Source organism: Lynx canadensis, chromosome C2 (assembly GCF_007474595.2).
Source record: "Lynx canadensis isolate LIC74 chromosome C2, mLynCan4.pri.v2, whole genome shotgun sequence".
NCBI lineage: Eukaryota > Metazoa > Chordata > Mammalia > Carnivora > Felidae > Lynx > Lynx canadensis.
In genome coordinates, this window is record NC_044311.2 from 158,889,686 (window position 1) to 158,914,744 (window position 25,059).

Below are 25,059 nucleotides of genomic sequence, written 5' to 3' on the forward strand. Positions count from 1 at the left end.
AGTTGTGCAGTTTGTTCTATCAATTCTAGGTTGATTTCTAGAGTATTCAGAATGATAGTTAGCATTCAAGGGAGGAGGCAAGCCTAGGGTCCTCCTACTACACCACCATCTTAGCGCCCCCCCCCCAATTCATTTTATATGATCTCTCCTGCAAACTTTCTGAACTTGTTTTTAGTTTTATTAGCTTTGTACTGGATTCCCTAGGTTTTTCTCATACAACATGATGTCATCTGCAAATTGAGGCAGATGACATCATGTTGTATGAGAAAAACCTTAGACAACATCTTTAATCTGCAACTTTATTTATTTTTAAATGTTTGTTTATTTTTGAGAGAGAAAAAGCACGAGCAGGGGGAGGGGCAGGGGAGGGGCAGAGAGAGGAGCACAGGGGATCCAAAGTAGGCTCTGCACTGACAGCAGCTAGCCTGATGTGGGGCTTGATCTCATGAATCATGAGTTCATGACTGGAGCCAAAGTTGGTTGTTAAACCGATTGAGCCACCCAGGTACCTTTTAGTCTGCAACTTTAAGTGTGATGTTTACTTTGGCTTTTTTGTAGTTGTCCTAGATCAGGTAGAGAAAGCACTGTTTTAATGAAAGAGTATCAGATTTTTGTTACATGAAAGAGTATCAGATTTTTCGTAATGCCTTTTCTCCATCAGCTGAGGTTATCATGTGGTTTTTGTCCTGTATTCTATTAATATGGTGTATTTTATTACTAGATTTGCACATGTTAAACCAACTTTGCAGTTCTTGGGCAAATCTCACTTGATTCGGGAGTATAATCTTTTTTTGTATGTTGGTTAGATTCACTTTACTAGTATTATGTTGAGGATTTTTGCATGCATATTCCCAAAACATATTGCCCTGTGGTTTTCTTTTCTTGTAAAGTCTTCTTTCTTGTAAAGAAATGCTCCTTCTATTTTTGCCTTTTTTTTAGAAGAGGTTGTGAAAGAATAGTGTTAATTCTTCTTTAAATCTTTAGTAAAAATCACCATGATGCCACCTGAACCTGAGATGCTCTGTATGGGATATTTTAGATTTACTAATATGATCTCTTTACATGTTATAGTTTTATTCAGATTTTCTGTTTTGTTTAGTTTGTGACTCGCTAAGAACTTGTCCGTTTCATATAAGTTTTCTAGTTTGTTGGAATACAGTTGCTCTAGTATTCCCTTATAATCCTTTGTATTTCTATACAATCTGTAATGAGGTCTCCTTTTGTATTCCCAATGTCAGTAATTTGAATTTTGTCCTTTCCCCCCCTTGATCTAAGTAAAGGTTTGTCAATTTTGTTTATCTTTTCAAATAACTGTTCCATGGGATTTCTGTATTGTTTTTCTATCCTCTATTTATTTCCATTCCAGTCTTTATTACTTCCTTCCACTGCATGCTTTCGTTGTAGTTTGCTCTTTTTTTTTACAATTTCTGAAGGTGGAAAGTGAGATTATTCATTTGAGATCTTTATTTTTTTAATATAGGCATTTATAGCTATAAATGTTCCTCAAAGAACTGCCTTAGGAGCATTTGATTAAGTTTTGTTGTATTACTTTTGTTTTCATTCATCTGAAAGTATTTTCTAATTTCTCTTGTGATTTCTTCTTTGACTCATTGGTTGTTTAGGAAAGTGTGTATTTTGTAAATATTTTTAAATAGTCCTTTTGTTATTGATTTCTAATTTAAGTCCAATGTAGTAGGAGAACTTTTTCCCCTAGTGCTTTCAACTGCTAGAAATTAAAAAGATGCATCGATTATATAAAATTTTATTTTATTATATATGTATTTTTTCCTTATGATGTGTCTTTCATTCCTGTCAATTATTCATTCCATAGCTGAAAACCTATATTTCTCTCTCCCCTTTACCCATTTTGCCCAACTGCCCAACCCCCTCCACCCTGGCAACCCTCAATTGGTTGTATGTATGTATAGGTCTGATTCTGCTTTTTGTTTGTTTATTCATTTGTTTCTGTTTCCTTTTTCTTTTCTTAAATGTTTATTTATTTTGAGAGAAAGAGAGAGCGAGAGAGCAAGGGAGGGGCAGAGAGAGAGAGGGAGAGAAAGAGTCCCAAGCAGGCTCTGTGCTGTCAGTGCAGAGTGCAATGTGGAGCTCAATCCTATGAACCATGAGATCATGGCCTAAGCCGAAATCGAGAGTCGGACAGTTAACCGACTGAGCCACCCAGACACCCCTGTGCTTTTTAAGATTACACTTTTAAATGGAATCATATGGTATTTGTCTTTCTTAGTCTGACTTGTTTCACATAACATTACACATTCTAGGTCCATCCATGTTGATTCAGATGGCACAATCTCATCCTTTTTTATGGCTGTGTAATATTCCATTGTATGTATACACCACAATTTCCTTATCCATTTGTCTATTGGTAGACCCTTAGGTTGCTTCCATATCTTGGCTGTTGTAAATACTGCTGCAATAAACATAGGGATGAATATATCTTTTTGAGTTAGTGTTTTTGTTTTCTTTGGGAAAATATCCTATGGTGGAATTATTGGATGATATGGTATTTCTATTTTTAATTTTTTGAGGAAACTTCATATTGTTTTCTGCAGTGGCTAGACCAATATACCTTCCCACCAACAGTGCAGGAGGGGTACTTTTTTTCTCCACATCTTTGTCAACACTTGTTGTTTCTTTCTTTCTTTTTTTAAAAATTTTATCCATTCTGGTTTTTTAAAAATTTTATCCATTCTGGCAGGTGATATCTCATTGTAGTTTTGGTTTGCATTCCCCTGATGGTTAGTGATATTTAGCATCTTTTCTTGTGTCTGTTGGCCATTTGTATGTCTTCTTTGGAAAAAGGTCTATTCAGATCCTCTGCCCATTTTTTAAATTGGATTGTTTGCTTTTTGGTGTTGTGTATGTTCTTTAGATATCAGAGACATCATTTGCAAATATCTTTTCCTATTCAGTAAGTTGTCTTTTTGTTGATGGCTTCCTTTAATGTGCCAAAGCCTTTTATTTTGTGTAGTCCAAATAATTTATTTTTGTTTTTGCTTCCTTTGCCTTAGGAGACATTTCTTGAAAAATTTTACCATGGGGATACTTGGGTGGTTCAGTCAGTTGCGTGTCTGACTCTTGATTTTTGCTCTAGTCATGATCCTAGGTTTGTGGTATTAGGCCCCATTTTGGGCTCTGTGCTGAGCCTGGAGCCTGCTTAAGATTCTCTCTCTCCCCCTCTGCCCCTGTCCCTTGTTCACTCTAAAATTAAAAAAAAAAAAAAGACAAGAAAAATACTATAATGGCCAATGTCTGAGAAATTACTGCCTGTATTCTCTTCAAGGATTTTTATGGTTTATGGTCTCACATTTAGGCCTTTAATTAGTTTTCAGTTTATTATTGTGTATGGTGTTAGAAGTGGTCCAATTTCATTCTTCTACAGGTAGCTGTCCAATTTTCCCAGAACTGTTTATTGAAAAGATTGTCTTTCCCCCATTGTATATTCTTGCCTCCTTTTTCATAGATTAATTGACCATATAATTGTGGGTTTTTTCCTGGGGTCTGAATTCTGTTCCATTGATCTATGTTATCTATTTTTGTTCCAAATTAGAGAACATATTTTGTATGATTTTAACTCTTTTAAATTTACTGAGGCATGTTTAATGGTGGAATATGGTCTAATCTGGAAAATATTCCATGTTTGAGTAGAATGTGTATTGTCCTGTTGTTTGGTTGAGTGTTCTATACTGTTTGTTACATCTAGTTGGTTTATAGTATGGCTTAAGTGTTTAACATCCTTGTTAGTCTTCTATCTAGTTGTTTGTGTTTATTATTGCAAGTTGGGTATTAAAGTCAGTAACTACTATTTTTGAATTATTTATCCCTTTGATTATACCAGTTTTTACTTTATGTATTTTGGGGCTCAATTGTTAGGTGCATATATATTAATAGTTGTTATATCTTTGGAATAGATTGGCCCTTTAATTATTATAAAATATCTATTTACCAGAGCAGCTGGGTGGCTCAGTTGGTTGAGCATCCAATTGACTCTTGACTTCGGCTCAGGTCATAATCCCAGGGTTGTGGGATTGAGCCACACATTAGACTCTATGCTAAGCATGTAGCCTGATTAAGATTCTCTCTCTCAGGGCGCCTGGTTCGGCTCAGGTCATGGTCTCACAGCTTGTGGGTTTGTGCCCCACATCAGGCTCTGTGCTGACAGAGCCTGGAGCCTGCTTCAGATTCTGTGTCTCCCTCTCTCTCTGCCACTTCCCTGCTCATGCTCTGTCTCTGTCTTTCAAAAATAAATAAACATTAAGAAAAACCTTAAAAAAAGATTCTCTCTCTCTGACCCTCTCTTCTGCACTCTCTAAAAAATAAAAGTAAGTAAGTAAATAAATAAATAAATAAAATATTTATTTCCAATAATTTTTCTTGTGTTAAAGTCTATTTTGTCTCATATTAAAGTAGTCACACCAGGTCTCTTATGGTTGTTGTTTGTATAGTATATTCTTTTCCACCTTTGCTTTGTATCTATTTACATCTCTGAATCTAAAGTGTATCTCTTGAAGACATATGGGAGGGATTATAAGAAATACAGCCAGATAGTCATTGACTTTTTATTGGATTGTTTAATCATTTACATTTAAGATTATTATTGATATTATGGGATTTACATTTGCTGTTTTGCTTTTTTTTCTGTGTCTCATATTTCTTTTGTTCCTCTTTTACTATAAGTTTTTATTCTAGTATAGCATTTCATTTATTTAATGTAATATTTTTGTATTTTTTGAGTTTGTTAAAAAATGGTTGCTCTGTGGCTTGCATATACATAACAAATTATCAGAATATACTTCATTTTATGCTAACTTAATTCCAATGAGATATAGAAATTTACTCCTATATATCTCTATTACCTTCCTCCCTTTTTGCTATATTTTAATGTATATTATAACTTTATATGATACAAATCTGTAATACAATGTTATTTTATTACTTTAACATTTAATGCATTTTATTTTTTAATGTTTATTTATTTTTGAGAGACAGGGAAAGAGAGAGAGAGAGAGACAGGCAGAGAGAGAGAGAGACAGACAGAGACAGAGACAGAGCTGGGGAAGGGCAGAGAGGGAGACACAGAATCCAAGCTGGCTCCAGGCTCTGAGCTGTCAGCACTGTGCTCGACATGGGGCTCAAATCCATGAACACGGAGATCATGACCTGAGCTGAAGTCGGACACTTAACCAATGGAGCCACTCAGGCGCCCTAATTTAATGCATTTTTAATCAGCTGAAAGAAGAAAGGAGAGCACATATATGTTTAAGGAGAATTACTTTATTAAACTTCTTGTTACCATTTCTGGTTCTTTTCAATTTTTGTGTATTTGAGTTCACATCTGATGTCATTTCCTTACTTCAGCACAAGTTTTCTCCCATTTTCTCTCACTTGCCTTCTGTATTGTTGTTATTGTAAACTATATTGCATTTCTGTGTGTTATAGGCTCAACACAATTTATATACTTGTTTGTTTCCCCAGGAAACTGCTTTTTAAAATAACTATATAGTAGAAAGAAGAAACATTATTTTGCCTTTTATAATTGCTGATAATTGCCTTATCAGTGCTGTTGTTTCTCACGTGGATCAATTGCTGTTGGATATCACTTACCTTCAGGCTGAAAAAGATCCTTCAGTATTTATCAAAAGGTGAGTCTGCTAATAGCAAATTCCCTGAGTTTTGGTTTATCTGGGAATATTTAGTTCACCTTCATTTTGAAATATAGTTTTGCTGATATAGGATTCTTGGTGGAAATGTGTGGGGTTTTTTTCTTTTTCTCTTTCAGCACTTTATGTCACTGCACTGTCTTCTGGCCTTCATGGTTTCTGATCACAAGTCAGTTGTTAATCTTGTGGGGGGTTCTCTTGTACATGATGAATCATTTTTCTCTTGGTGTTTGATTTTCTCTTGTCTTCATTTCAATATTTTGACTATGATGTGTCCAGGTGTGTATCTCTTGGAATTTATTCTACTCAGATATTTTTGAGCTTCTTTGGTGTGTACAGTAATGTTTTTATCAAATTTGTGAAGTATTAGGTCATCATTTTGTTGAATATTCAATCTGCTCCTTTTCCTCTCTTCTTTCTGTCTGGTACCCCCAGTATATGTATATTGGTGTGCATTTAATGGTATCCCATATTTCTTAGAGTCTCTGTTCATATCGTGTGTGTGTGTGTGTGTGCGTGTGCATGTGTGTGCTGCAGACTGCATAATCTCTATCTATCTTCAAATCCCGCCATGATTCTTCTACCAGCTCAAGTATGCTATTGAGTCCCTCTAGTGAATTTTTCATTTCATTTATTATATTTTTCAACTCTAGAATTTCCATGTAGTTCCTTTTATATCTCTCTTCATGGATATTTTGTATTTGATGAGACTTTGTCATCTTCCTTTAATTTTAAAAATTATTTCCTTTCATTCTTTGAACATATTTATAAAAACCACTTAGAAGTTTTATCTGGTATATTCAACATCTGGGTCACTCAAGGGCAGTTCTATTCCCTCTTTTAGTTCTCTACATGAGTCACACTTTACTGTTTCTTTACATGTCTCATGATTTATTGTTGAGAACTACATCTTTAGGTAATATACTAACTGGATAATGATCTCCACCTCTCTTGTTTGCTTGTTTATTTAATGATCTGGATGGATTAGTTCAGTGAAGTCTAATTCCCTCACCGCCTGCAGCCTCTAATCTCATTCCCCATAAGGCATAGCCTTGGGTATGTACATAGTCTTCCTGATCAGCAGATAGTGACAACAGTGTTTACCTTTGCGGTTTATTATCTCCTTCCCTGATCTCACCACTAAACTTCAAGCTGTTAGCCTTCACTAATTGTTAATGGGTTGCTCTATTGTTCTAGACGATGGTCCAGTTGCAGTTGGACATTGCAAGGGCAAGGTTTTGGTAGATTTTGAGACTTTTCTGACCCTGTGGCTCTTCCAAATTGTGTCTTTCCCTGATTTTCTCTGTTAAATTTTAGCTGGTCTACTATTTCACCCTCTTAATTGTGCGTTTTTAGAAAAATGAAATGATTTAAATTTGATTTGATCTTGAATGCCAAACATCTGAACGTGCTCCCACAAAATGAAGTCAAATATTTTGGTGAAAATAAAAGGAAACCTGTTTTTAAATCATGGAGCTGGGGGATCAGAGGGGGAGCTCTCATGTCTTACAACTCATCATCAATTGCAGAGCACAACAGGAAGAGATATATCTTGCAAGTTGATACTACTTTAGCTATTTTGCTACCAGCAGGAGGAAGAAGGATTTCCTCCTCCCCCCACCCCCCCGAACCAGCCTAGCCAGTAAGAGATGTTCAAATCTCAGCCTAAGACTGTCAACACCCCAGCCAATGAGAAGTCACTATACTTCCAGCTCCCAGTTTATTCTAATGGACTTTCTGTTTACAACATCCCCTTCCAATTTCTCCTCCTCTGTAAAAGAGTCTTCTCTTTTGTTCTATGGACTTGCCTGTGGTTTTTCAATAGATTTGTTTGTCCCAAATTGCAATTCCCTATGGCTCCCAAGTAAACCTATGTTTTCTGGTAAAACAGCTGACAGTTTATTTTCAAGGTAAATGTTACTTGGTGTCAGAAGTGGGATCCAGAAAAGACCCTCCCCTCCCCCGCTCAACAATTCCTGGGGTGATGAGCAAAAGCCACTGGTATCCACAGAGCTACTTGAGCTCACTGCTTTCTTGGTGAACCTTGGAGTTTGAGGCTAAGTTTTCTTCTGGGTTTTGAGTTCTGCTCTCTCTCTGTTTTGATTTCTCCATGCTTTATTAAGGATCTGTGTTAAGGCCTTGCCCTCTGAGAGTACTCATTTGGACTTTGGTCCCACTCTTTTTTAGAACTAAACTTTTCCTGTTGAAACTGTGCCTGTTGGAAATATGCTGACTTTGGTCCGATACCTTTGAAACCAGGCTGTTTCTACTGGAACTGTGCTGTTTAGGAATTTTCTTTGGTTTTAGGAAAAAGACTCTAATAAAACAGATCACAATCATCAAAATGCTTTGAGGGTGCCCCCTCCATTCTGGGTCCTCTGTCGATTTTATGTTTTAAAATCATGGCCCCCCTCATGTGCATTTCTAACTAAATATACCAACTTAACTGAAAGTAATGTAGAACTTCAATGGCCAATATGGAAGAACATTTGATCTTCCCAATTTTTTTCTTATAATTACATTAGAAACCTTTGTCTGCAAACAAAACAAAACAAAGTAAACAAACTGAATGGGATAACTACTTTAATTGGTGCCTTGAGGGTACCGATTTTCAGGATTCTAAGTTTGCATCTTTGAAAAATACTGTTTCTAAAGTAACTGAGGCAAAGGCGGCAGAGGGGGGTATAATTCTAGAATTTGACGGTATTAAATAGCCAATGAGGTGAATTAAATGACCCTTTGAAATCTATTTGCTCCATCTCTTGTGGTTTAGCTGAGTCTGGAGACACTGATCATTTGTTCCTATTGAATCAGCTACCATCGTTCTTATGGACAAAATCTTCATCTGCTACTGGCAGAATCTACAGTGCACCTCCCATCAAGATTCAAAGAGATCCCTCAAAACCTCTCCCCAGAATTAATCAATAGCCTATAAAGAAAGAAGTCCTATAAGGCATTATGACCATAATAGAAGATTACAAGGCTCAGAGCCTCATTATATGCTGCACTAGTCCCTGTAACACTCCTAATTTACCTGTGATAAAACCCAATGGCCAGGGATGGAGGTTTGTCCAGGACCTCTGAGCAATAAATAACACTGTTATCCTTCATTACCCTGTTGTTCCTAACCCCTGTGTGTTACCAATATCCATTCCTGATGATAGCAAATTTTTTTCACTGCAATTGATCTATGCAGTGCATTTCTTAGTATTCCAGTTGATTAAGGATAGCTAACATCTATTTGCTTTCACTTAGAAAGAATGGAAATACCTGGACAGTAATGCCCCAGGGCTTCACAGAGTGTCCTTCTTACTTTTCACAAAACTTAAAAGCTGACCTGCATGCTATAGTTTTCTTCAGGCTTTACTTTGCCACAATGTGTAGATGATTTGCTTCTTAAACTTCTTCACAGGAAGACAGTATTCACCTGTTAAACTTTTTGGCCTTAAAGAGATATAAAGTCTCCAAAAATTTTTTCAGTTTTCTCAAATTCAGGTTTGATACTTTTGGCATCTGATCTGGGAATAAGGACTATGTTTTCACAGTGTGTTCCCAGGAGTGAAAGACCTTAAGCATCACATCGTGCAACCTGGAAATTTTGTCTTTTGGAAACGACACTTCCAGAAAGGCTCTTTAATCTCATGGAAAAGGCCCTTATCAGGAACTGCAAACCAATGCTTGTGCCGCCAAACTCCAGGGAACAGACTCTTTGATTCACATGACTCATCTGAAGACAGTACCAAACCCCGACTGCACCTGCACACCCCCTAGTGTCCTGAAAGTAAAGATTTCCTGGATCTAAAGCACACAGCCTTTGGAAAGACAGCTTTCTGAGTCTTACAACCCCTGAGGCAGGCAGGGAAATGCAGCATCATCCTTGTGGGGAGAGTTGGCTGCTACTTGATTAGCAGGTGGCCATTAAGGACTGACATCCAGGGTTTCTGACTCTTCTCATGTGTGACTCCCACCCACATGGCACAAGAGTTATAGAATTATCCAAAAAATGGGAAAAAGAGATATAGAATACTCTATTCAACCAGAAACTGTTCATGGCAATTAAAGATAAATTCAATAAGAGTTGAAACAAAATTTTTCTGGAAAACTCTGAGGCCTGATTCTGTTATAATTATAACCACTGACAGGGAATAGAGTTGGAAAATATCATACAGTACCTGAAGAAGCAAGTCCCCTTCAGAAAACAGTTCTGCATTGACCTGTGGAGAGGTATGCTCACTTCTTCCTGGATTCATGGGTGGGTCACCTGAGCAGTCTGCAATGCTGTCCTTTAGGATGGCTGAGGAAGACAAAGGTGGCATTGAAAACAAATATGTAATAATCTTGTTGGTATAGCTTGTGTTTGAGGAAACCATCTTAATAGGAAACAAACTGAGGGTTGATGGAGGGAGGTGGGTGGGGGGATGGGCTAAATGGGTGATGGGTATTAAGGAGGGCATTTCTTCTGATGAGCACTGGGTGTTATAGGTCAGTGATACATCACTAAATTATACTCTGGAAACCAATATTACACTATATGTTAACAAACTAGAATCTAAATAAAAATTTGGAAGAAATAAAGAAAAATACATGATAGCTCTGAAATAAAGAGGGGGAAAAAAAGGAAAGCATCTTACAGCCTCAGAAGTGCCCATTAAGTGATCTGGTCATGATTCCTGGAAAGAAACCCAAGGGCTACTGGAGCTGCTCATGCTTGTTCAAGCCAACATCTAAGACAGAGCAGCTGTGAAAAGTCGAGGCTGCTTGAAATCAGAAGAAAGTCATTTGTACAGAGAGGTCTGCAAGTTGTTTTAAAAACAAACTCATCACAGGGTTCATCAGAGAACCCTGTGGAAACCAGGGCACTCCTGCCTCTGTCTCTGGCCCGGGACCACTGGAGTGGCCTGCATGCTAGAGACGTAGCTGGTTGTCTGGGGAAGATTAAGGTATGGGGCTGGTGCTGGGGAACGAATTCAACCCAAGAGCAGCCCCACATAGAGATAGCCTAGAAATAAGACATTCTTCTGTGAAGAATGAGGCATTTGGGCCAGGCCCAGGCTGGCAGGGATCTAGAATGCCCTCACACCTCCAGTTCTGCACCACTCTACAGAGGCATTCCATGTCTTCTCAGGATCCTGCACCTCCCTGCAAGCTGAGTGCTAATGTGCTCCTCCATCGGCAGAACAGTCCCAGCCAGGCTGTCCCCCAAGTTCCCACAGGAGTGTGAACAGTGGGTTCTCGTTCAGCCAGTTGTCTCTTTGGGACATGTGACTATGTGCTTCCCCCCGCCCCCACCACCATCTCCAGGTCTCCAGCAAAGTCTCTTTATCTTCTTACTGTACAGTGGGCCCCAGCTGGTCTAAGACCCAAGTGATGGGCCATCCAGTTCTCTCTAGCTTGAGTTTGTGATTTCAAATTACCTCATTTTCATGGCAACAGAGACTCTGCCTAGTGCAGTGAGAGCAGGTTCAGTCCTGGCTCTCTCTCTCTGCTGTGCCACCTTAAAAATCCTTGAGTTCTCTGAGCCTCACTTTTCTATCAGTACTGGCAGATGATGACAGTGCCTCACAGACTCAGATGAGATACCTGGACAAAAAGCCTGGCTCATAGAGGATGCTCAATAGATGACAATCCTTTCTTATGAATTACATAATATGAAAATTATATAATGCTGAGTCACAAAGAAAGGGAGAACCGGGCATCTGGATTTGAAGAGCATATAGCAGATGAATGTGGGTTAACTGCTTAGTTATGAAACTTTTGACACATGGCACCTGTCCTGTTGAATGCGGAAGTGGGCAGGGATAGGGAAAGCCCTAGCCTCGGTCTTAGGCCGTGGCAGGAGGAAGCTGGGACCTTGATATGGCAGCTCAGTGGGTTCTATGGCTTGGGGAGGCTAGGATCCTGTGGACAGTAGTGGGTCCTCAACAAAGCCGTTGTGTGTGTGGATCCTGTGGGTCCAGCCTTCCTGCCTGTTTGAGGGTCCAAAAGGAATGGGGACTGTTTTCCTCAGGCTGCCTCTTGAGGTAGCTGTGCCTCTCACCCAGGCTGTCCCCACTCCTGCCTACATGAGAAACAGCCTTGGAAATCATTCATCCATTCAGAGGAGAGACCCAGAGGAGGAGTGTACAAAAGTGGTGGGAGAGACGGGACTGAGATCCACAGCTCTGAACAGACCAGGTTTTAGACTGGCTGAGGATCAAGGTGTTTCCATGTGAAAGCAGTTCACAACACACAACTAGTAAAGACAGCAGCTCTCCAGAGCATCCCAGGGGCACATATGTGCCTCTTTCCTTTGGGCCATCCTTGGGGGAAACCAGACCCAGGTCAGAGGGTCTAAGGTCTCCACCACTGTCAGTGGCCTGCAGCACAGTCCCTGTGCTCATGGCACAAACCAGAGACATCTGGAGGAGAGAAGGCCCAGGCACAGCTCTAGGCAGGCAGCCTGGAAACAGAGGCAAGGCTATTCAAGGCAAGGCTCTGGGTAATGAGAGGACTTTGAAGGGCCTATGCTTCCCTTCCCTCAAAGGATTTCAGCCCCTGTGGGATTCATAAAGTGTAAAATTAACCATTTTAAACTGAGCAGCCCTGTGGCATTGAGCACATTCACAATGTTGTGCAACCTCCACCTCCATCGAGATCCAAAATACTGTCAACACCCCAAAAGAAAACCCTGTATCTGTTCAGCAGTCATCCTGGCCCTCTGACCCCAGGCCCCTGGCCAGCACCTCAAATGTGTTTGACCATTACATGGCTATTCCACATTACTGTTATATGCGATTAAATAGCAGCTGCTCCTCTAAAGTTTTCACTGCATTTTGGGCAGTTTCATAATTCTCAATGTAGTTTCAATGTTGACTGGATCCAATTAATTTTTTAATTTCTATTTTGAGCTGCTGTAACAATTTGTCACATGTTATCCAGGCCCAGAGTCTTCCTGTCTGTCTTCCTGGACTGCATGTTACCAGTTAAGAAGGGACACACTTTCCTCCTCCAGGAGAAACTGGCGGCCACAAGCTCACCTGTGCTCAGTTGCATCTCTGGATTTACTGAGTAAAAGTTCCACTTGCAGGAATGGGTTAAAACTACCTTTCAGCAGTGACACAGTGAATTAGCAGGCAGGACATGGAAGAGTAGACTGTGCCCATTACATGGTAAAGAACTTTAGGAGAATAAGTGCTCCAGAAGATAATAAGAAATATCTCAATTCATATCGTAGTTTCATAAAAATGGTTGTTCTAAACCAAAGTTCTGCAAGGTGGAGGAGCACTTGGCTTATCACAAGAAATGACAAATCAACGGAAGGAAAGAATTCAGGCCATCAGCTAGGGACTTCTGCATATGCCAGTCTCTGAGCCTGGTGCAAAACACAGCCAGTCTGGGACCTGTGTCCATCTCCTTCCATGGACAGCCTGAGAGATGGTGTGGAGCCCAGAATTGACACATCAGGTTGGGCATCCACTTACGCGCTTGCATTCTGGTTCACCTACTGCACCTGTGCTGAGCATGCTGCCTTCTTCCTCTGCCTGAGACCAAACACCATGGTGCAGCCTTTGCCCGGACAGAAGGTTAACTCCAAGTGCTTGTGTGCACAGGCTCCTCTCATAGCTTATTTTGGAACCACGGCTGCCACTTACCTGCGAAGTAGCTCTTCACCTTTAGGTAGCCCACAATCAGCCTGAGGATGGAGAGCTTGTCAAGCCGGGCCCGCACATCCTCAGGGAAGGGCAGCAAGTTGGTCAGTTTGGTCAGCTCTTGATTCAGGCGGTCCCGGTGCCGTTTAGAAGGGTTGGACTTGGCTCCTTCTGGAGGCTGTGGTTTAGGACTTGGGGGGGAGAGAGAAGCCATTATTCTCTGCCTTTCTCTGCACTGTCGCTTGTATCACCCACAGGGCCCCAATGGTGTGCCAGACACTATCTGGCCCACATTCCTGGTGTTTGGAGGCAGAAACCTTTGTTCTACAGTTTCAGGTTCTGCCCATGCATAAAACGCCACGGAGGCTCTGCCCTCCTGGCCAGTGGGTCCAGGGGATGGATGAGGCCACTTCATACTGTGCACATGTTAGACCTGGTGGCCCTCAAAGCACCAGGAGCCGGGGACTGGCCATTCCTCCCCACTTTCTGGTAGCCTGACATATTTGCATCCATATGCAATTTTTTAAATCTATACCACAATTAACACTGAAATGGCTGAAACTCCATTTAGGAAATTATTAAGAATTGAGCCTACACACACACACACACACACACACACACACTCACAAACCTACATTAACACACATCTATGTGTATGCTCTCTCTCCTTTTCTGTATGCGCACACAGACCAAGGTACATTGTAATTACGTTGCTGAAAACCAGTGATGGAGAGAGCTGGAGAAAAAAGACCCATTTCATACAGATGAATTAAGATACAATGAATGCTCACTTCTCATCAGAAAAAATGCCAGCCAAGACGCAATGGGATGACATCTTTAATGTGCTGAAAGAAGGAATTGTTAACCCAGAATTCCATGACTGAGGAAAAGATCCTTTAAAAATGAAGGCAAAGTAAAGACATTTTCAGACAAACAAAAACTCAAAGAATGTTTACAGAAGATTTGAGCTACAATAAATATTAAAATTTGTTTAATGTTTATTTATTTTTGAAGGAGAGAGAGAGACAGACAGAGTGTGAGTGGGGGAGGGGCAGAGAGAGAGGGGCAGAGAGCTGGCAGCACAGAGCCCGACATGGGGCTCGAACTCATGAACTGTGAGATTATGACCTGAACCGAAGTGAGACGCTTAACCGACAGAGCCACCTAGGCGCCCCTGAGCTACAATAAATATTAAAAAAGGTTCTTCAAGCTGAAGAAAAATGATATTAGACAGAAATATGGATCTCCATGAAAGAATAAACAATGCTGTAGATGATGAAAATTTAATGATTTTAATTTACTTAAAACATGATTGACTACTTAAAGAAAAATAATAGTGTTGCACTGTGGTGTTTATGGCATATGTAGAATGTATGAAAACAATAGCACAAAGGATGGAAGGGACGTGGAATTATATTATTCTGAGGTGATTACATTATCCATGCAGCAGTATAATATTATTTGAAAGTAGATAGTATCAGTTAAGATTTACATTGTAAGCCTTAGGGCAAACACTGAAAATATAAAGCAAAGAGGTACAACTAATAAGTCACAAAAGGAGATATATGAGATACTAAAAAAGAATTAAGTCCAAAGAAAGGAAGGAAAAATAACAAAGAATAGATGGAACAAATAGAAATAAAATGGCACACTTAAACCCAACCACATTGAAATTACAAAAATGTAAACAAGCAGAGAATATCAGACTGGCTGAAAAAACAAAACCCGATATACGGTGTCTAGAGGAAACACATTTTGAATGTAAAGACACAGATAGGTTAAAGTAAAAGGATTGAAAAAGACATACCATGTGCACATTAGACATAAGGAAGCTGGAGTGCCTGAGTGGTTATATTATCAGACAGAGAAGACTTACCAAAGATAAAGAGAGATGTTTCCATAATTTAAAAAAGTCATTATATATATATATATATATATATATATTCACAGAGTTTCAAAATATGTGGATCAAGAACTGAGACAGCTGGTAGGAGGAACAGACAAATTCATAAGTAGAATTGGGGACTGCTGCAGTGTTCTCTCACTAAATGATAGGACAGATAGTTAGAAAATTATTAAGGATATACAAGACATGAACCCTCTCCTCTAACTTAGTATGATTGATATTTGTAAAACACTACAACAAACAGCTGCAGAATATAGATTCTTTTTATGCACAAGCAGAAATTCATCAAGGGAGACTATATTCTGGGCCATAAAACAAGTCTCAGTATGTTTAAATAGATTGAAATCATACGGAGTACATTCTCAGACACAATGATATTTAAGAAACAGTAACAAAGATATCTGAAAAATCCTCAAATATTTGCAAAGTAACACATTTTAAAATAACTCATGTGCCCAGGGTGCCTGGGTGGCTCAGTCAATTAGCATTCAACTCTTGATCTTGGTTCAAGTCATGATCTCATAGTTTGTGAGTTTCCAGCCCTGCGTCAGTCTCTATGCTGATGGAACAGAGCCTGCTTGGGATTCTGTGTCCTTTTCTCTGCCCCTCCCCTGCTTGTACTCTCTCTTTCTCTCTCTCAAAGCAGATAAATGAACTTAGAAAAATAAAACAACTCATGGGCCAAAGGAGAAATCACAAAGGAAATAAGAAAAAATCTAATTGGTAATGAAGGACAAGATACCAAAATTTGTGGGGTGCAGTTAATGCAATGTGTAGAGGGAAGACTATCGCCTTACTTACATATGAAAAGGAGAAAGTTTTATAGTAAATGACCTGAGTTTCCTTCTTAAAAGCTAGAAACACAAGAGTAAACTAAGCCCAAAGTATGTACAAGGAAGAAAATAATCAAGTAGAAGCAGAACAATGAAACAGAAAATGGAGGAAATAAATGAAAGTGAAAACTGAAAATATCAATGAAATTGATAATCATCTATCAAATCAATTCCCCCCCAAAAGAAAATGCTAATTACCAATAGTAAGGAAGGAAGGGAAATAGTTATAGATCCTACAGACATGAACAGGAGAGAATCTTCAAGATCTTGTGATGTGCAAAGATTTCTTAGATGGGTCACAAAAAGCACAAACCATAACAGAAAAAGATTGGTAAGCTGGACTTCAACAAAATTAAGAAACTAAGTATGGAAAAAAAGTGTATGTAGTATATGTAGTTGAAAAAAAGTTATTGTATCCAGAATATATAAAGGACTTTCACTAATCCATTAGAAATGGGTAAATAATTTGAATAGATACTTCACTAAAGAAAATATACTAATAGCCAAAAAGCATATGGGATCATAGGCAACATTATACTTCATGAGAAAACTGCAAATTAAAATAAATTACTTGTACATATATATTAAAATGGCTAAAATTAAACAGATTGACAACATCAAGTGTTGGAGGGGATCTGGAGTAACTGGAACTCTCATTCATTGGAAAATGATTTCAGTTTTTTAAAATGTTAAACATGGCATAGAAATTCCAATCCTAGGTACTTACTGGGATGAAATGAAAGTATATGTCCACAAAAGACTATTTATAGCACCTTATTCATAATAGCCTGAACTGGGGGGACCAGCCAGCCAAATGAATGAGGAGGGGGCTCAACAGCTCAGCTCACTACCCCCTAAGGTTCCTTGGAACCTGCTCACCAGGTGACCCTGTCTCATGAGGTTTTCCCTCGTCTTCTCCAGCAGGATCCCAGCCTCTTTCAACAAGCCACAGAAAGAGGCCAGGTCCAAGTGAGGCAGCAGGTAAACTGGGAAGCCCCTTCACCACCCAGGCTCTATGCCTCAGCCCTAAGAGGGGGATGATAATAGAAGTCTCTACCTCCTAGGTTGCCTAAGGATCAATTACAAAATATAGATGCCATGGTGTAGAACATTGTGCCAGTTTTTTTTTAAGTTTATTTTTTAAAATTGACATCCAAATTAGTTATAATATAGTGCAACAATGATTTCAGGAGTAGATACCTTAGTGTCTCTTACCCACTTCGCCCATCCCCCCTTCCACACCCCCTCCATTAATCCTCTGTTTGTTCTCTATATTTAGGAGTCTCTTATGTTTTGTCCCCCTCCCTGTTTTCATATTATTTTTGTTTCCTTCCCTTATGTTCATCTGTTTTGTCTCTTAAATTCCTCATATGAGTGAAGTCATATGATATTTGTCTTTCTCTGACTGACTAATTGCACTTAGCATAATACCCTCCAGTTCCAGCCATGTACTTGCAAATGACAAGATTTCATTCTTTTTGATTGCCGAGTACTACTCCATTGTACATATATACCACATCTTCTTTATCCATTCATCCATTGATGGATGTTTGGGCTCTTTCCATACTTTGGCTGTTGTTGATAGTGCTGCTATAAACATTGGGGTGCATGTGTCCCTTCAAAACAGCACACCTGTATCCCCTGGATAAATACCTAGTAGGGCAATTGCTAGGTCATAGGGTAATTCTATTTTTAGGTTTTTGAGGAACCTCCATACTGTTTTCCAGAGTGGCTGGAAAGCCCACCAACAATGCAAAAGAGATCCTCTTTCTCCGCATTCTTGCCAATATCTGTTGTTGCCTGAGTTGTTAATGTTAGCCATACTGACATGTATGAGGTGGTATCTCACTGTGGTTTTGATTTTTATTTCCCTGATGATGAGTGATGTTGTGCATTTTTTCCTGTGTCGGTTGGCCATCTGGATGTCTTCTTTGGAGAAGTGTCTATTCATGTCTTTTGCCCATTTCTTCACTGGATGATTTGTTTTTTGGGTGGGTTTGATAAGTTCTTTATAGATTTTGGATAGTAACCCTTCATCTGATATGTCATTTCCAAATATCTTCTCCCATTCTGTAGGTTGCCTTTTAGTTTTGTGATTGTTTCCTTCACTGTGCAGAAGTTTTTGTTTTGATGAGGTCCCAATAGTTCATTTTTGCTTTTGTTTCCCTTGCCTCCGGAGACGTGTTGAGTAAGAAGTTGCTGCGCACAAGATCAAAGAGGTTTTTGCCTGCTTTCTTCTCTAGGATTTTGATGGGTTCCTGTCTTACATTTAGATCTTTCATCCATTTTGAGTTCATTTTTGTGTATGGTGTAAGAAAGTGGTCCACGTTCATTCTTCTGCATGTCGCTGTACAGTTTTTCCAGCACCACTTGCTGAAGAGACTGTCTTTATTCCATCGGATATTCTTTCCTGCTTTGTTAAAGATTAGTTGGCCATACGTTTGTGGGTTGATTTCCGGGTTCTCTATTCTGTTCCGTTGATCTCAGTATCTGTTTTTGTGTCGGTACCATACTGTCTTGATGATTACAGCTTTGTAGTATAGATTGAAGTCCGGGATTGTGATGCCTCATGCTTTTGTTTTCTTTTTCAAGATTGCTTTGGCTATTTGGGGTCTTTTCTGGTTCCATACAAATTTTAGGATTGTTTGTTGTAGCTCTGTGAACAATGCTGGCATTATTTTGATGGGATTGCACTGAATATGTAGATTGCTTTGGGTAGTATTGACATTTTAACAATATTTGTTCTTCCTATCCAGGAGCATGGAATATTTTTCCATTTTTTTTGTGTCTTCTTCAATTTCTTTCATAAGCTTCCTATAGTTTTCAGCATATAGGTTTTTCACCTCTTTGGTTAGATTTATTCCTAGATATTTTATGGTTTTTGGTGCAATTGTAAATGGGACCAATTCCTTGATTTCTCTTTCTGTTGCTTCATTGTTGGTGTATAGGAATGCAACCGATTTCTGTACATTGAATTTATGTCCTGCAACTTTGCTGAATTCATGAATCGTTCTAGCAGTTTTTTGGTGGGATCTTTTGGGTTTTCTATATAGAGTATTGTGTCATCTGCAATGAGTGAAAGTTTTACCTCCTCCTGGCTGATTTGGATGCCTTTTATTTCTTTGTGTTGTCTGATTGCAGAGGCTAAGACTTCCAATACTATGTTGAATAACAGGGGTGAGAATGGACATCCCTGTCTTGTTCCTGACCTTAGGAGGAAAGCTCTCAGTTTTTCCCCATTGAGGATGATACTAGCGTTTGGTCATTCATATATGGCTTTTATGATCTCCAGGTATGATCCTTCTATCCCTACTTTCTTGAGGGTTTTTATCAAGAAACGATGCTGTATTTTGTCAAATGCTTTCTCCGCATCTATTGAGAGGATCATGTGGTTCTTGTCCTTTCTTTATTGATGTGATGAATCACACTGATTGTTTTGTGGATATTGAACCAGCCCTGCATCCCAGGTATAAATCCCACTTGGTCATGGTGCATACTTTTTAAAATGTATTGTTGGATCTGGTTGGCTAATATCTTGTTGAGGATTTTTGCATCCATGTTCATCAGGGAAATTGGTCTGTAGTTCTCCTTTTTAGTGGGGTCTCTGTCTGGTTTTGGAATCAAGGTAATGTTGGCTTCATAGAAAGAGTTTGGAAGTTTTCCTTCCATTTCTACTTTTTGGAACACCTTCAAGAGAATAGGTGTTAACTCTTCCTTAAATGTTTGGTAGAATTCCCCTTGAAAGCCATCTGACCCTGGACTCTTGTTTTGGGGAGATTTTTGATTATTAATTCAATTTCCTTACTGGTTATGGGTCTGTTCAAATTTTCTATTTCTTCCTGTTTCAGTTTTGGTAGTGTATATGTTTCTAGGAATTTGTCCATTTCTTCCAGAATGCCCATCTTATTGGCATATAATTGGTCTAATATTCTCTTATTATTGTTTTTATTTCTGCTGCGTTGGTTGTGATCTCTCCTCTTTAATTCTTGATTCTATTTACTTGGGTCCTTTCCTTTTTCTTTTTGATCAAACTGGCTAGTGGTTTACCATTTTTGTTAATTCTTTCAAAGAACCAGCTTCTAGTTTCATTGATCTGTTCTACTGTGTTTTTGGTTTTGATAGCATTAATTTCTGCTCTGATCTTTATTATTTGCTGTCTGCTGCTGGTTTTGGGTGTTATTTGCTGTTCATTTTCCAGCTCTTTAAGGTGTAAGGTTAGGTTGTGTATCTGAGACCTTTCTTCCTTCTTTAGGAAGGTGTGGATTGCTATATAGTTTCCTCTTATGACTGCCTTTGCTGCATCCCAGAGGTTTTGAAAACTTGTGCCAGTTTTTTGTGGTTTGCTAACGATGTTAGTCTGTGTGTAATCAGACTAACAAAAATTACTACAGTAATCAGACAACAAAAATGAATAAAAGGCATCCAAATCGGCAAGGAGGAAGTCAAACTTTCACTCTTTGAAGATGATATGATACTCTTTGTATAAACCCAAAAGACACCATCAAAACATTGCTAGAACTGATACATGAATTCAACAAAGTTTCAGGACATAAAATCAATGTACATAAATCTGTTTCATTTCTATACACCAATCATGAAGCATTAGAAAAAGAAATCAAGGAACTGATCCAATTTATAATTGTATCAGAAACCATAAGATACTTAGGAATAAAACTAACCAAAGAGGTAAAAGATCTGTACTCTGAAAACTATAGAACACTTATGAAAGAAAATATTCTATGCTCATGGATTGGACGAACAAACATTGTTAAAATGTCTATACTATCCAAAGCAATCTACACATTTAAGGCAATCTCTGTTAAAATACCAACAGCATTTTTCACAGTGCTAGAACAAACAGTTCTAAAATTTGTATGGAACCACAAAAGACCCTGAATAGCCAAAGTAATCCTGATAAAGAAAAGCAAAGCTGGAGGCATCATGATTCCAGACTTCAAGCCATATTACAAAGCTGTAGCCATCAAGACAATATGGTACCAGCACAAAAAAAAAAAAAAAAAAAAAAAAAAAAAAAGACACATACATCAATGGAACAGAATAGAAAACCCAGAAATGGATCTACAACTATATGGCCAACTAATCTTTGACAAAACAGGAAAGAATATCCAATGGAAAAAAAGACAGTGTCTTCAACAAATGGTGTTGGGAAAACTGGACAGCAACATACAGAATGGACCACTTTCTTACACCACACACACACAAAAATTTGTGAAATGAATGAAAGACCTAAATGTGAGACAGGAAACCACCAAAATCCTAGAGAAGAAATAGGCAGCAACTCTTTGACCTTGGTTGCAGCAACTTCATGCTAGACATGTCACTGAAGGCAAGGGAAACAACAGCAAAAATGAACTATTGGGACTTCATCAAGATAAAAATATTCTGCACAGTGAAGGAAACAACAAAAATAATAGGCAGCCTAGAGAATGGGAGAAGATATTTGCAAATGAAATATCTGATAAAGTCTTAGTATCCAAAATCTATAAAGAACTTATCAAACTCAGCACCCAAAAACAAAGAATCCAGTGAAGAAATGGGCAGAAGACATGAACAGACATTTTTCCAAAAGAAGACATTCAGATGGCTAACAGATACATGAAAGCTTCTCAGTATCACTCATGATCAGGGAAATACAAATCGAAACCACAATGAGATACCACTTCACACCTGTCAGAATGGCTACAATTAACAACTCAGGAAAAAACAGATGTTGGCAAGGATGTGGAGAAAGGGGAACCCTTGTGCACTGCTGGTGGGAATGGAAACTGGTGCAGCCACTCGGGAAAACAGTATGGAGGTTCCTCAAAAAGTTAAAAATAGAACTACCTTCCATCCCATCCCAGCAATTGCACCCAAAGGATAAAAAAACAAACACACAAAAATACTGATTCAAAGGGGCACATGCACCCCAATGTTTTCAGCAGCATTATCAGTAATAGCCACACTATAGAAAGAGCCCAAGTGTCCATCAACTGATGAATGGATAAAGCAGATGTGGTATACATACACAATGGAATATTACTCAGCCATCAAAAAGAATGAAATCTTGCCATTTGCAACATCGTGGATGGAGCTAGAGTGTATTATGCTAAGTGAAATAAGTCAGTTAGAGAAAGACAAATACCATATGATTTCACTCATATGTGGAATTTAAGAAACATAACAGATGAACACAGGGAAGGGAAAAAAGAGAGAGAGAGAGAGAGAGAGAGAGAGAGAGAAGGAAACCATAAGAGATTCTTTTTTTTTTTTTATTAAAAAAATTTTTTTTTCAACGTTTATTTATTTTTGGGACAGAGAGAGACAGAGCATGAATGGGGGAGGGGCAGAGAGAGAGGGAGACACACAATCGGAAACAGGCTCCAGGCTCTGAGCCATCAGCCCAGAGCCCGACGCGGGGCTCGAACTCACGGACCGCGAGATCGTAACCTGGCTGAAGTCGGACGCTTAACCGACTGCGCCACCCAGGCTCCCCAAGAGATTCTTGATGATAGAGAACAAACTGAGGGTTGATGGAGGGAGGTGAGTGGGGGATGGGCTAAATGGGTGATAAGTAGTTAGGAGGGTACTTGTGATGAACACTGGGTGTTATATGTAAGTGATGAATTGCTAAATTCTACACTGGAAACCAAGCTTACCAAGTTAATTTTAGTTAACTAGAATTTAAATTTTTTTTTTCAACGTTTATTTATTTTGGGGACAGAGAGAGACAGAGCATGAACGGGGGAGGGGCAGAGAGAGAGGGAGACACAGAATCGGAAACAGGCTCCAGGCTCTGAGCCATCAGCCCAGAGCCCGACGCGGGGCTCGAACTCATGGACCGCGAGATCGTGACCTGGCTGAAGTCGGACGCTTAACCGACTGCGCCACCCAGGCGCCCCATAGTTAACTAGAATTTAAATAAAAATGTGAAATTAAAAAAAATGTACAGTATATGTAATACATTTAGGGATGCCTCCCCCCATTTTAACATTTTTTTTTTTTTTCAATTAACCAATGATGGCTGGTTTCACTGCCCTGGACAAATAACTTATGATGAGCTTGTTTCTGAGCTATGCCCCTACTGAGAAGTTTCATGGTGTGTATATTTTTTATTGTGTAAAATGCAAACACCATAAATTTTTACCAATGTAACCATTTTTAAAGTGTACCGTTCAGTGGCATTAAGCACCTTCAGGATGTTGTATCGCCATCACCACTCCCCAGGTCCAGAACTTTTTCAGCACCTTGAGAGAAACCCCTAACCCTTAGCAGTCACTTCCCCTCTCCCACCCCCTTGCCACCTCCGATCTACTTTTGGATTTACCTGTTCTGAGCATTTCCTATCACTGGTATCAAGGGCTATTTGCCCTTTTGTACTTCACTTCTACCACGGCATTTTATATATTTTAAAACGACATGGAATTAGAATTGATATTTTGAGAGGTTTTGGAAATTTCTCACAGACCCGCCTCCAGGAGCTGGTTCCCTTGCGCCAGTGGGGGTGGGGTGGGGGTGGGGGTGGAAGGAGGGTCTCTGCGTCCCTGGGGATGTGCTTTGAGGGCGGGTTGTCGCCAGGCCCTCGCTGCCAGGTGTGGTCCAGCCCCAGGGCCCCGCCCCAGCCGCTCCGGGACGCGCGCAGACCCTGGGGTATCTGGTCCAAGGACGCTGCCCAAGGAGTGTCCTCTCCACAGGCTTGTGATTTATTGTCCTCAGGAACGTCTGCCCAGCTCCAGGGGCCACACAGATCTCTCCCGCCAGGAACGTGGAAGGGACCCTACCGCGTCGGGACCGTGCTCAGGGCCTTGGCATCCCGTCGGTAAATGGGGGTGAAGTGTGGAAGTCACCCATCCACGCAAGGTCTCTCCCTTCCAACCTCCCGCCGTGATTCCGGACCCCTTCCCTTGCCGGCGTGCGCGCCCTGGTCCCGGGATTGTGGACCCGGGAGACCCTTTCCCGGGCGCGCCCTGGTCCGGGAGACCCCGCGCGCCCTTCCCGAAGAGCTCGTTCAGTCAGCGCCCTCCGCCCCCAGACCTGAGCAAGACCCCCAGAGACACTTCTGGGGTGGACTGGGGGATCTTGACGTCGCATTCCACCCTCCCCAGGCCGGTACTCTCGGCGTCGGATCCCGCGGAGCTCCGGGTGCGGTTGGCATGGGACCCACACCCGCCGCCCGCGCCCCCTGTGCCCTAGTACCTCCTCCGCGCCGGCTTTTTCCTCTTCTTCCCCGCGTACCTGCCCCCGATGGACAGCATGGTGCCCGCCGGCGGCCGCACAAAGGGGCGCGGACCCGGGGTGTCGCCGCCCAGCGCCAGGGAAGAGGCGCCCCCGCCCGGAAGGCTGCCTGCTGGGTGCGTCCCGACCCGTTTCCAGGACTGGAGCGCGCGCCCCGGGGGTCGGGGGCGAGGGCTGTCCGCCTCCCGGTACGAGGGCCCGCGGCGCGCGATTGGCCGGTTTCCCTCTAGTGGCCCTCAGCGCAGACAAACGTGGGCGTCCTCGTCTGCAGGTGCGTATGGCACTCGCCAGTGGCAAGTCCGCGACACCAGCCGCAGGGAGAGCGCTCTCGTCTGCGAACGAGCCCCCCTCACGAGTCGGGAGAGGGCCTCGTCCCCACGCGCTGCGCCTCCGCTCTGCAGGTCTTCCGCTCGAGAAAGCAGGACCCCCTCTCGAGAAAGCAGGACCCCGACGGGCTCCCTCGATGCGCGGTTGGGCGCCAGGGAACGCGCTCCCTGGAAGGGGCTTCCCCAAGGAGAGACGTGTCGCGGGGGCGCGAAAGACTCGGAACTGAACCAGGAGCCCCTTTGAACCTGTGGTCGCTGCGGACAGAGGAACCCTCCCGGCCGGGCCGCCCCGACGCTCATGCCGCGGCCAGAGGAGCCTGCCCAGGAAGGTTTATTCCAGAACAGCAGTGGCTACTGGCTGACATCCAACCTCTGCATAAGTCTGTGCCCAGGGGCCATTACACTTCATTCTACCGGCTGCGTGTGTGTGTGTGTGAGTGTGTGTGTGTGTGT

General features: G+C 40.9%; 1 protein-coding gene across 1 annotated transcript in view; it reads right to left on the reverse strand.

The window, feature by feature from the left end:
• The window catches only part of LOC116738301 (aryl hydrocarbon receptor-like), a 52,973-nt gene extending 39,453 nt beyond the window's left edge, over positions 1-13,520 (reverse strand). The window contains exons 1-2 of the mRNA XM_032594601.1: positions 13,310-13,520; positions 9,851-9,972 (exon numbers count right to left, since the gene is read on the reverse strand). Of these exons, the coding sequence (XP_032450492.1) occupies positions 9,851-9,972; positions 13,310-13,520 (333 nt within the window). The remainder of the gene's footprint in view (positions 1-9,850; positions 9,973-13,309) is intronic.
• Between the last annotated feature and the right edge of the window lie 11,539 nt (positions 13,521-25,059).